The sequence below is a fragment of the Cynoglossus semilaevis genome, chromosome Z (genome assembly GCF_000523025.1).
Source record: "Cynoglossus semilaevis isolate Cse_v1.0 chromosome Z, Cse_v1.0, whole genome shotgun sequence".
NCBI classification, from domain to species: domain Eukaryota; kingdom Metazoa; phylum Chordata; class Actinopteri; order Pleuronectiformes; family Cynoglossidae; genus Cynoglossus; species Cynoglossus semilaevis.
The window spans coordinates 843,767-855,611 of record NC_024328.1 but is presented as its reverse complement, the minus strand read 5'-3'; the positions used below and the strand labels follow the sequence as shown (position 1 = coordinate 855,611).

General features: G+C 38.7%; 1 protein-coding gene and 1 non-coding gene across 8 annotated transcripts in view; one reads left to right on the top strand and one right to left on the bottom strand.

The window, feature by feature from the left end:
- cacna1ba (calcium channel, voltage-dependent, N type, alpha 1B subunit, a) overlaps positions 1–11,845 on the bottom strand; it is an 81,579-nt gene that overhangs the window by 37,347 nt on the left and 32,387 nt on the right. For all 7 annotated transcript variants that reach the window (XM_025052984.1, XM_025052985.1, XM_025052990.1 and 4 more), the window contains exons 7-10: positions 10,462–10,565; positions 2,789–2,904; positions 2,575–2,661; positions 1,355–1,438 (exon numbers count right to left, since the gene is read on the bottom strand). In XM_025052984.1, coding sequence (XP_024908752.1) covers positions 1,355–1,438; positions 2,575–2,661; positions 2,789–2,904; positions 10,462–10,565 — 391 coding nt within the window. The remainder of the gene's footprint in view (positions 1–1,354; positions 1,439–2,574; positions 2,662–2,788; positions 2,905–10,461; positions 10,566–11,845) is intronic.
- On the top strand, positions 1,917–1,998 carry trnal-aag (transfer RNA leucine (anticodon AAG)). The gene has a single exon. It is a non-coding gene; the product is annotated as a tRNA-Leu (tRNA).

Here is an 11,845-nt window from a genome sequence, read left to right as displayed (position 1 = left end):
TATAACATAAATGTTATAAAGTGATATAAGTAACTATTGTCCCAACCCAGAAGAGCGTTAGTGTTGAGCTACCTGCAACTCTTTTTTAACCATCATGGTTTGGCTCTGTGGTTTTTACCCCCTCAAAGGGTGCCTACCTTCATTTAGCCAGTTCTATAATAAACCTCCTGTAACTCAAATCAAGCCCAGATGTCGAGTCACAACGGTTGAGAAGAAAAATGATTCTGTTAGAAGCAGAGGAAGACCTGAGGGCTAATTATTTCCTGCACTATATTGGTCCTGACATCTGACTCATGCTCTATGACCTGAGGTCCTACACTTCTGCCTGTTATTTTCTTTTCATTCCTACTGCAATATTATTTTGACTTATATAATGTCCTAGAAAAAGGTCTAAATATAGGTAAAAATCCACATGAGCAATGGTAAGTGTTAGCAGGTTCATCTTTAAGGTATGGCATTACTGTATGTTTGTTTTCTACTTTTATTCCCTGATTTTTCACACTATTGGAAACACACTGTGTACTTGCAAACACATGTAGCGGGATCAGTAGATCTTTATTCCTGAAATACTGTAAAATCATTTTTATGAGCTTGACCTCCAGAGTCTGTCTTTGTCTTGAAATTGTCCTTTGTTGCCACACTGACTAATTTAACATTACAAAGTAGAGTAGCTTTCTAGCTTGGTGTGACTCCAACCCCTCGATGACTGAGTCGTTAACCTGTAGCTGACTGAGAGTGTCAGTCTCAGTTAGTATAACGACTATCTTTGTTCTACAGGTGTAGAAACAGATCAGACTGCAGCCCACAGAGGTTAATCAAAGTTTTAACTACACGGTAGCACAGCTGTGAAAGTCTTCTTAATCAGAGGTTAAAACTTCACCGACAGAACTACATATCCACTCCTAGGGGCTGAATGAGAACATTTTTTACAAAGATCAGAGATCTAAACAATAATCATTGACAATCATCTTGGTCTAAGTTTCTGTTTGTGAGCTTCAGCAGTTCTCAATTATATAGAATTCTTAGACATATATTTAACAAAAAACAACCAATGCTTAAACATTACTATTCTAGAAACTGTGTGTATCAGTAAAAATGTCATCCCTGATTGTTCCCAGCCCTCTGACATTCTTTATAAAGAGACAATTTAACGTCAATAGGTTATAATTGAAATTATTTTGTACAGTGTCATATATCAAGGTTTATCGTTTTTTTTTGTTTAATAGAATTTCAGTCGAAACAAGAAGTTTGCATATCACTGGTCATATAGCCAAAGGCCGTATAATAAGGACCACTGCAGTAATATGCCAGCTGTTTGCTGAAAAAATATTATTGTATTTTATATTATCCTCACCAACAGATGAGATGTCCGTGAAGTGGTCCTCACCCTCCTCTGCATTGATGAGGTCATTTTTGCTCTTCTTTGTCCTTTTTAGCACTGCAAAATAAAAGTAAATATATACTATTAATATTTATATAAAGCATTAACATAACTATTTTAACAAATGCAATAATACCAATTATATATGGCAAATAAACAAATAATATATAAATATATATACATATAGAAACATACAAACACAAATCTGCACAAACTTTGAACAAACTCGTGGTACGATGGACATAGAGAAGGTCGTATTTGTATAAATATGAATATGAATATTAATCATCTTTGCCACCAGCTGCTGGTGCTGTATTTACAATGAACTTTGGCGTTTGAGAACTTTGAACCTGTGTGAAGGTCGTCGGTCTTTTAAACTCTGACTTCTAGCTGTACTCTAATGTCTTTTTTTTATGTCACCCGCAGACAGAGTCATTGTTCAGTTTAGCACAAATGTCACTGACGATAAACGCACGTCTACAACGAGGGTGTAAAAACACACTGTAATACAAAAAGTACCACACATTAACCGTACGGTAGCGTGGCCGAGAGGTCTAAGGCGCTGGATTAAGGCTCCAGTTTCTTCGGGGGCGTGGGTTTAAATCCCACCGCTACCATTAACCTTTTAGAATGCGAAAAGTTACTAATCAACTTTAGGGAACAAAATAAACAGTCGCCATACATAGTGTTACATAAAAACAAAACTCCTTGTGTGTTCAATTAACAAGAAGTAATTGTTAACCGGTAGTTAACACTGCACAGAAACACAGAGCAATGGTTTTACATTGGATAACAGTGGAAAATTATGTCCCAGTTTAAGACCTAAATGTTTATTTGACACAGAAATGTCACTGATGTGTCACCTGTAACCACTTAAAATTACATCTTGAACAGCAATGTATACATTTTTTTAATCCAACGAGGGTCACTTTCATGTCCCGTTGTCCTAAATAGGATAAATATCTGTTTTTGCTAATAGTGACATCAGTCTTAATCCCACGTTTCAAACTCAGGGCCCGCAGACCAAGTCATTTTGGGTGGGCCGTGTGAGATTATTTATTACAATCACAGGAATCGCCCCCTAGTGGCTAAAAGCTACTTCTTGTCGATGTCCATGGGTTTGCTTCTAGAACCAGTTGTCATACCAATTTCTAAGCTCATGAGAACCAAATATGCAGCACTGCTGTCATCACCTGAGTTGTTATGTTTCCTTTTGTACCAGGCACCATCCATCGATTTCTCCTCTGCGTTTTTATCTTCCTCAGCCAACATCACCTCCTCTGAAACACAAATAACGACACTCCAATCTGAAGTAGGTGTAATTAAGTCATAAGTCACTATAACAGCAATTACAGTCAATTGATGATTATTGAAAAAAAAGCTCTGGTTGATTATCAGCGTCTCAACCTGCTTTGCAGATCCACTCTAGGTATCCAGTCAATTCTCTCTCTATTTGCTGTTGTCTACGGAGCTTCAGGAATTCTTGTCTCTTCTCCACTCGTTCTCTCTCCTTGGCAAACTCCCTGCAGAAAAGACACAAAACACACACACACACATTTATTAAATATGACAAACCTACACAGACCCAGCAGTAGTTTGGCAGCTCTACTGCACAGCACTCCAACCTCCAGCAGATAAACACACAGAGAGTGCGTGTCCTGTCACTTTGTAGAAAAGATCAGCTGAGCTCAGCATCAACAGCAGGCGTCTCTCATGCTACGATAACAAGCTCATAACTGTCCACGTGGACTACGGTGATGTGCGCTTGTGAGACTGAAGACTGTTCTACTTCTAATGCCCTGACAAGATTAAAATCAAACAGACTGGGCAGAATACGCTGAGGACAAACAACTTTGAAGACCTGCTGACCTGCACACACATAAACTGTATCAAGGAAATAAAGCCATGGCTGAGGTCTTCATTTTATAAATCAATGTGTACTGAGCATATGGTGTCAGTCTACTTGTAGTCAATACAAAAGTCACATCATATATTTTCTAATAAAGAAGCACATGCTTTTTGTGAGTGAGTTCCTTGGTTTATTATCACTGCGCTGTAGCCAGAATACATAAACATCCATCCATCCATCTTCATCCGTCTATCCGTTACCGGGTCGCGGGGGCAGCAGTTGCCACCCAAATCACATTGCACCATACCAAACCTTCCTGTGGGTGGTGAGTCCACTGGAAGGTACCAACTGCCCTAACCGGGATTCGAACTTGCCCAGGAGGTGAACCCTGGGGTTCCACACCAATGACAGAGACATTGCCTCTGGGCCAAAGCGCCACTAGAATACATAAACATATGTATAAAATTTGAAAATAAATATTAAAGTTGGTGCAACTTATTAGTTACTATTTATATCTATCCATTGAACTTGGGGCACGGCTTATGCATGGTACTCCTGTCATTCCATGATGTACTGCTTATTGTAGCTGTATTAATAAAGGAAAGAAAAGTGACCAAATGTGACCTCTGCTTTTAACCCATCACCAAAGTGAACAGTGTGCAGCTTTAAGCACCTGGGGAGCAGTGTGTGGGGACAATGACCTCAGTGCTAACTTGGAAGCTGGTGGACTATAACCTGAAGCCTTCCAGACCGAAGTCCACTTCCTTAACCACTAAGCCACCACTGACCCCCAGCATCACAAGAGAATCAAAAAAAAAACAAACAAACAAACTTCTCTCATCCTCTCGTAAACCACTGTTGTTAAATTTTAGTCACCCTATGCTGCTGATCACCTCAGTGCTGCTGTGCCAACATCAGGCTGTTGTCTGTTTTCAGAAGGAAGCTGTAAAAAGGGGGAAGGCAGAGGAATAAGACGACAGAGAAAAGTGAGATGAGAGAGAGAGAAATAAAGGATAAAAAAAAAACAGAAGACGGGGACGGAGAGGATAGAGAGGAAGATTGAGGAGAATAAAAATGGCCATGTGATGGATCTCTCCATTCCGCCCCCTCCTGTTAGATACTGGTGTGTCTCCCACACAGCAGAGGGGGAGCTCTGGTCTGCATTGCAGTGGCAGGCTGACTGTTTGACTGCCTCAGGGTGTTTCTCTCTATATATGAGCCTGACAGTGTGTTTATATCCCATTCAGCGGCTGGTTTTCTCCCTCCCTGTGTATCACGTTACCAGTGTGTTTGTTTGTGAGCCTGTGTGTGTTATCACTGCCAGATCTCACAGTACCACAGCTACACGCACACAAACACTGTCTAGCACATATACAGAGAGTCACACTTGTAGTCACACTACACACTTGTATTTGGAAGAAGACAAATGTTACATAAAGGCAGGTAAACATGAGCTCAACAGATTTGTTTTTGAACAGTCTTTTGTAAACAAACAAGACTTAAAGAGTTCATTTCAAACACTCCAATTTATCTGTAAGTCCACTGGCTATAATTTATGAATCTATAACATGTTTATGTTCTATTACATTTCCTGAAGAAATGAAGACATTTTCATAAATTATTAACCACATGATATTCAAGATTCTTTAGTCTATTTAAATGACTGTGTGAAGTCATGAATACATGATTACTTTTGTATCCTGTGGCAATTAATTAGCCTTAAAAGCTAAATATAATTTCTGCCGGTGAGAGGTTTCTTTCTGCAGATTTATGACTGAATATACTGCTGTTTTTGTTTTTGTTGTTGTTTTTCTGTTGTTACCTTACTTTTAAATCCATAAAACTTGACTGAGCATTTACTGTTGGCCTCCTACCTGACCTCTGGACCTTTTCCTCCCTTGCTGACCTCATAGTCGTGCCCATCCACGCACGTCTTATCAGCCCTGCAGTTATCTAAGCTCCAGTGCAAACATCAGACTGTGTGCTGTTTTTGTGGTTTTTGTGGCCCTTGTCTGACTTCTCTTCTCTCTCTTAATTTTCCTTCTGCCCGTGAGTCGCTGCACTGCCAGTCTTGTGGCTACACCTGGGTCAACTCTTTTCACCCATATTTCTGTTTGTAGAATCCAAACAATACATTCACACCTGCAATGCCCACATCTTCTACAGATAATGACATATCAATGTTTATACCGTAAATGTTTTCCATAAAATACAATTTTAAATACATAAATCTATTTCAACTTAATGCAACAAGTGAATTGTAGGTAATTCTTTTTGTTATTTGAGTCCTTGTCCAAACAGCCAGTGTCACCATCACGGCCTCCAAGTCTCTGCATATTTGTGTGACAGCTGTTTTAAACTTTAATACCAGCCACATCTCATCCACGCCTGTTCACTGCTCTGATAAAGTAAAAAACTAAGTGGCCCTGACCTCCTCTAGGGAGGAAAAGTGAGCATGTGCAGCTTCTCAACCCTGCATGGATCACCCTGACAGGCTGCATCGCTGACCTTTTACCTCCAAAGTAACCATGAGGCTACGTGATATCTGCCATGGAGTGAACAGAGAGCAGGGAACAGTGGGGCAGCCACTGACGGGGGCAGCTTAAAGGATAGCTGCCCACTGAAGCTTTTGCTCGACAAAAGCTAGGACTGTCAAAAATGTTAATCACGTTAATAACGTACATCCATTTATCGTTGCTCTGATACACAGTTGATACACGATATTTACACATAGTTTGAGCCTAAAATAGCATCTCAATTCCCAGCACGTGGCTATGGAAGAACCAACTTCTGTTCAGATGCCCGGCTTGTCTCAGATCAGCCTCGCTGAGCACCGGGCAGTGAGTAAGTGCACAGCTAACAAGACTACGTGTAGAAGCCAAAAGATACAGACAGAGTAATGACCTAAAAACGCACCACCTCTATGAATATAAATATTGACTTCTGCATTTGTGTTTCATTATGTTTCTTTCTCATTTTAAATAGTTATCAATAAACAAGGTTCATCTTTTTTATGGTGAAGGCAAACAGTTCCGTTACAACAGCGGAAGTGATTTTGTGACAGATTAGTGTAGAAATCAATTACTGCAACACTGAGTGAGCTGACAACAGCAGTTTCCATAGTAGGAGCCTCTTTGTTTCATAATTAGGTTAGTGTTTCATTACATTAGGTTTAAATAAGTAAAGTACCTCACATGTACAACATTAAAAATAAAATTCTGTTATCATTTACACATCTTCACTGGTGATAAAAACAGTTTCAATAGGCTTCATCAATTCTTCAACTCAAATGATTGGAGGAGAGGCCAAACGTCTAACATTAAACTGACTTCAGGTGAATCCATTTGCCTACTTTAAAATTGAGATATTATGATGACCTAATGATGATGACCTGACTGAGAATATCCACAAATATGATGATGACAGTTAGCAGATAACTGATAACTGAATTACCTGTTTTAAATACAGGTAGCGTGATGGTTTTTAGGGCCTAAGGTGTAAAATAAACTAATCCTTCAGAGTAAGTCTCTAATGCAGAGGTTAGAAGATCTGAGGTCATGCTGGTGACCTTGTCACCTGTTAGATAGTGCTAGATAACTGTCATCATGATCATACTTAGAACCACTTATGGCACATACAGATCAAACAAAACTAAAGTGTCAGCAAATATTTTCCTTTGTTGATATAAAGTGAACGATCAGTAAGTAAAAGAAAGCTGGCTACTGTGCCACAGAAAACTGGACTCGCTGTATGATAGATTGTTTCATGACAGACACGTGTCTTGGACACGTGTCTTGGACACGTGTCTTAGATGTAAATGTACAGCTTCACTTCTTTCACTCTTTGCCAGTTTGTCACCGCTCCTACGCAGACTTTCCAGCACTTGCTTCCTGACCGCTTCTCTGATATCGACCTGACCTGGCTTCGACCTTTGCCTTGCCTCTGGCTTGGTAAACCCACCAGCCTTCTGGTCTGCTGTCTCTGACTTCAATTCCTGGTCTATTGTTTCCTGATTGCTCGTCAACTTGTGCTAACAGAGGTGAGCCTGTGTGCTTAAATAAAAGACCTGGCTGTGCTGCTCTTGGGTCCTCTCCATGCCCAAGACAGATCTGGCTATGTTTTTTTCAGATAGGAACATTGGTCTCTTCAGGTAAAGCTCAATGATCTCTTTCATTTTTGCAGATTGATTTATTTGTGGCCATTCAACGCTGACCTCCACAAATTCCTCAAAATTGATTTTCTTTTCTTTTTTCCTCCCTCACAGTTCCGCATGATTAAAAGGGTATTTCACTGTGAACATGCACACATTCATTGAGTCATTGACTTCCCTCTTCTACATCACATCACGTACATTCATGCATAAAGTTTGTTAGCTATGTTCCCAACTGAAGAAATTACTAATGGGTATGCCAAAAGATTTGGGACACTTTTAACTTAACATGAATTGAAATAAATAATATATACATATACATATTAAATAAATTAATATTAATATAAAATATTAGGATTTACAGTAAAAATGTGCACTTTGCTAGAAGTGTAATGTTTTTTTTCTTCTGTCCTGGTAGAAACCAGATAGTTCAAGACAAAGTACAGGAGACTTGTAATCTGAAGAGTGACTTCAGATACACAATGAATTGGACTGGTGTTTTTCTCAGACCTCATTTAACACTGCTGTGGCTGTGGAGCTGTGGAAATAGGTCAGGGGAGGATAGATGTAGCTACAGAAGGGAGAGGGATTCAGGAGGAGGGTGAGGAGGAGGAGAGCCTTTAGTGCTTCTAACTATTAATATACTGTAGACATTCATTCTACATATAACAGAGCAAATAAAAACCAGTATGTGGTTAATATAATGTAAGAGCAACACAGTTAATGCAATTGCTGTAGTAAAAATAAAAGAGAGAACACTTCTGTTGCAGCTCTGACCCTCTGCTGCTGTATTATATTAGTGAGAGCTTAAGAATATTTAAATGGGAATGGAAGATTACTTTCCCAGAGATAAGAAAGTAAAACTTAAGGGATTAAAACATTTTCATACATACATTGTGTAATTTTCAGTAAACCCTTAACATGTTAAATGTACCAAGCTTCCTTCAGTCAAGACACCTATTTATTTGGAATTGTTTGCGTCAGTTTGCAGTAGCTCTTATTATGTAATGGAAACTATGAGACTAGAGAAAAGGACTGCAAAGTGAAACAGACACATTTAAAAAACTGAGCTGTGCTGACTCTGCAGTTTGTGCACTGTATTCATCACACATCACTCTCCACTGCATCCAATTATGCCATTAAAATTAAAAATTAAGTAAACAATAGTGCAGCTAAGAACTTATTGTTCTTCAGGAACGGAGGTTTGCATTATGAAGATTAAAGCCTTTTTTTTTACAGTGTTATATATTGTAATCTGTAAAAAAAGATTAGATAGCACTAAGCTGTATTTTAGCTCATTCCTTTAAAACTGTTACATGACAGACGTGAGGCGGCAGTCAGGACATGAGGACAACCACATAGGACAAAAGACAATGTCTTTGGAAATAGTGTTTGATGTGTTGTGTTCATGAAACCATCCATCCATCCATCCATCCATCCATCCCTCATCACCTGCCCAACTATCTAACAGTGCAGCCATCCATCCACCAAACCATCATCCATTCATCCAACAATCCATCATCCATCCATTCATCAATCCACAAATCAATCATTCATCCATCCACCAATACATCACCCATCCATCCAACAATCCATCCATCCAACAATCCATCATCCATCCAACCTCTTGATATTGAAAAATCTGTAAAATCAACTGTACCAATTTCCATCCCAAAAATTCTGTCACCAGTAAAAAGAGAAAACATTATGTTACTCGTGATAGAAACTGAGAGATTAGACATTGCAGAGTGAATCAATGAAAAAGGACAACACTCCTAATAAAGCTGATGATACACTCACTACTTTGTCCTGCTATCTGTGTTGTTTAATGAATGAGGGATTGAATGTTTTCTACAGAATGAAACTAAACTGCTGCAGCCACACGGTGCACAGTACACACTGTCATGGTGAGGTAGGCCTGTATTAAAACTTGAATAATGCGTTGAAATAACTCATGAATATTTCATCAAAGCTGCTGCATAATGTGGATGTTTGCCTGAACTGGTGAATTAAACAGCACAGACTCTGGATGAAGTGGAGTGTTGACATCTGTGGTCCGCTGGAAACACACTGATGCAATCCTTCTTAGCACTTGAAAGACTGGAGGGCTTTATAGGTAAATATTATCGTGACTGACATCAGCTAACAGCTCAGGACTCAGTCAGACTCAGTTTTTTTTTAAATTATGCTAAACCATACTTGTTCAAGTTCAGTGGACAGCACCAATTGAGTAGATGGTAGACCATGAAAGCTTCCTGATAGACTGATGCCAGAACCATAACTGAAAACAAACTGAAAATAAATAACAAAACAAAACAAAAAAAACTGACAACAGAACACAAACCGGTTGACTCAAGTTTCAGCAGAGGAAAAAGACAGACACATTGGGTAAGGAGATTAAGTTTTTTTTTTAAAAAGGTGTGAAAAAATGTTGCGATAACGTTGTAGTTATGAACAAATAACTGACTGACCGCTATAATTAATGTCCTCGGGAATAAAATACTGAAACTGTGGACTTCTATGTTTGGCTGTTGTTCATATTTTATTCTGTTGTAGATCATTAATTAGTTGACAATTAATTAAATGACTGACTGACTGTCACTGACTGTCACTGACTGTCTGACTAACTGACAGACTGCAGTAGTAGTTGCATTCATAAAGTAACTGTTTTCACAGCAACAGGCCAAAAGTATAAGAGTGTAGAAATACTCTGCCCTCTTTCAACAGGCTTTGGACGCTGGGACAGTTTATAGCTGCTCCTGTCTGGCAAACACAGATAAACCCAAGTGAAACAGTTCCATGAATACCAAACACACTGGTTTACACAAACCCCACTCCCCCATAGGGTTGAAGCATATGCTATTAAAACAGCACAGAGTGTGTGGTTCTATTAAATAAAGCTAAGACAAAATATTGTCTTTTAAACCGCTTTATCTGAATGTCACCGATTAGTCCAGTCTGGTCAGAAGTAAATGTCTAAAATACAAAAAAAGGTTTTAGCTACAAGGACCATGATGGGAAGTCAGTGATACTGTGTGAATAGGAAGTCGATTTCAGCTCTGGATCACAGGCAGTACTCACCCTGACAACACGCCGAGCACCAGGTTGAGCATGAAGAAGGAGCCGATGATGATGAGTGGGATGAAGTACAGCCAGTTCCATGTGTTCCCTGAGGCATCGTTGGCCTGAACATAACGCACACAAAACGATTTTTAAAAGCACAATCCTCAAATGTCAAGAAGGTGTACACTCATTAACAATCGCATTTATAAAATTAAGTTAGATTAGCAAAAGATACATGATCCTGTTGATCTACAGAAATGAAAAAAAAATGTACATTGGCATATGTGGTCCTGGCTCACAGCAAGGATCATGGTTGGATCCCTAGTGATAACTGCTGGTCTTCAGATTTTATGTAACACATGGAACTCAACATTTCACCATTTATTATGATTTGACCAAAATTACATGGGTAGCGTAGCAGCTGACCACTGAAAATACTTGTAAAAAAAAGGGAAGCAGGAAACACTTTCTAAACAGTTTGTCCTCTCACTGCTGTGCACAGATTTTCAAACGATGATGCAGCATATCCTCTTGTCTTTGAAAGTAGAGGTTTTTCTGGAAATGATATGAATGATATGAAGACATTTGCTGGTGTGTGTTTGTTTGAGAATGTTTCTATTACTGAGGATGAAATGAAGATAATGATGGAGGATACTATTATTATTATTGTTGTTGTTGTTGCTGGGTGATGTTAAAGGCTCATTTGTTTGCTCTCAATAATTCAGTCATATTCTAAACATTTACTAAAGCACATTGCATTGCCTTCCTGTGTCATTTGTATTATTGTTGCTCACAGATCTTTTGAATGTTCTCTAGAATGAAGGACTGGTTCAGTTATTGTCCCTATGGCTAATTATCAGTGTAATTGCTTTTTTCAAACAAGAGAGGAAGAAAGCAGCAGCACCATGCTCCTGAATTGTACGTGAAAACTGGGAATGGGAGAAATGCATAAGACAGAAGTACACTCTAAAGACAGATATGGGTAAATACTTCAATTATAATTAATTATTAATAACATGTATTGTTTATCAATACCTTTTTTCCACTTTGATTGTAGAATACTGATACTGAGTGTTTAATCTACTGTTATTAATAATTAATATTATTATAATATTTTTTATAAAAAACGGTTAAAAAGTACTTGATTACATAATCAAACCACTGTATTTCTTCCAACCCTCGGGTCTCGGAGAGAAACCTACACTTGACAGGTGCAGATAGTAGTAAATGGAGACCACACAAATGTGCAGTAAAATGCAGCTCAACATTCGGTCCGTCCTCACTGCCAATTAATGGTGCACTCGTCTGAAATATCCTGCCATTAGTGATAAATACCTTGAGTGATTTTTTTTTTCAGGGCAGTAAAATCTTGGCGATATTTTTGGCATCATTGATCGGCATT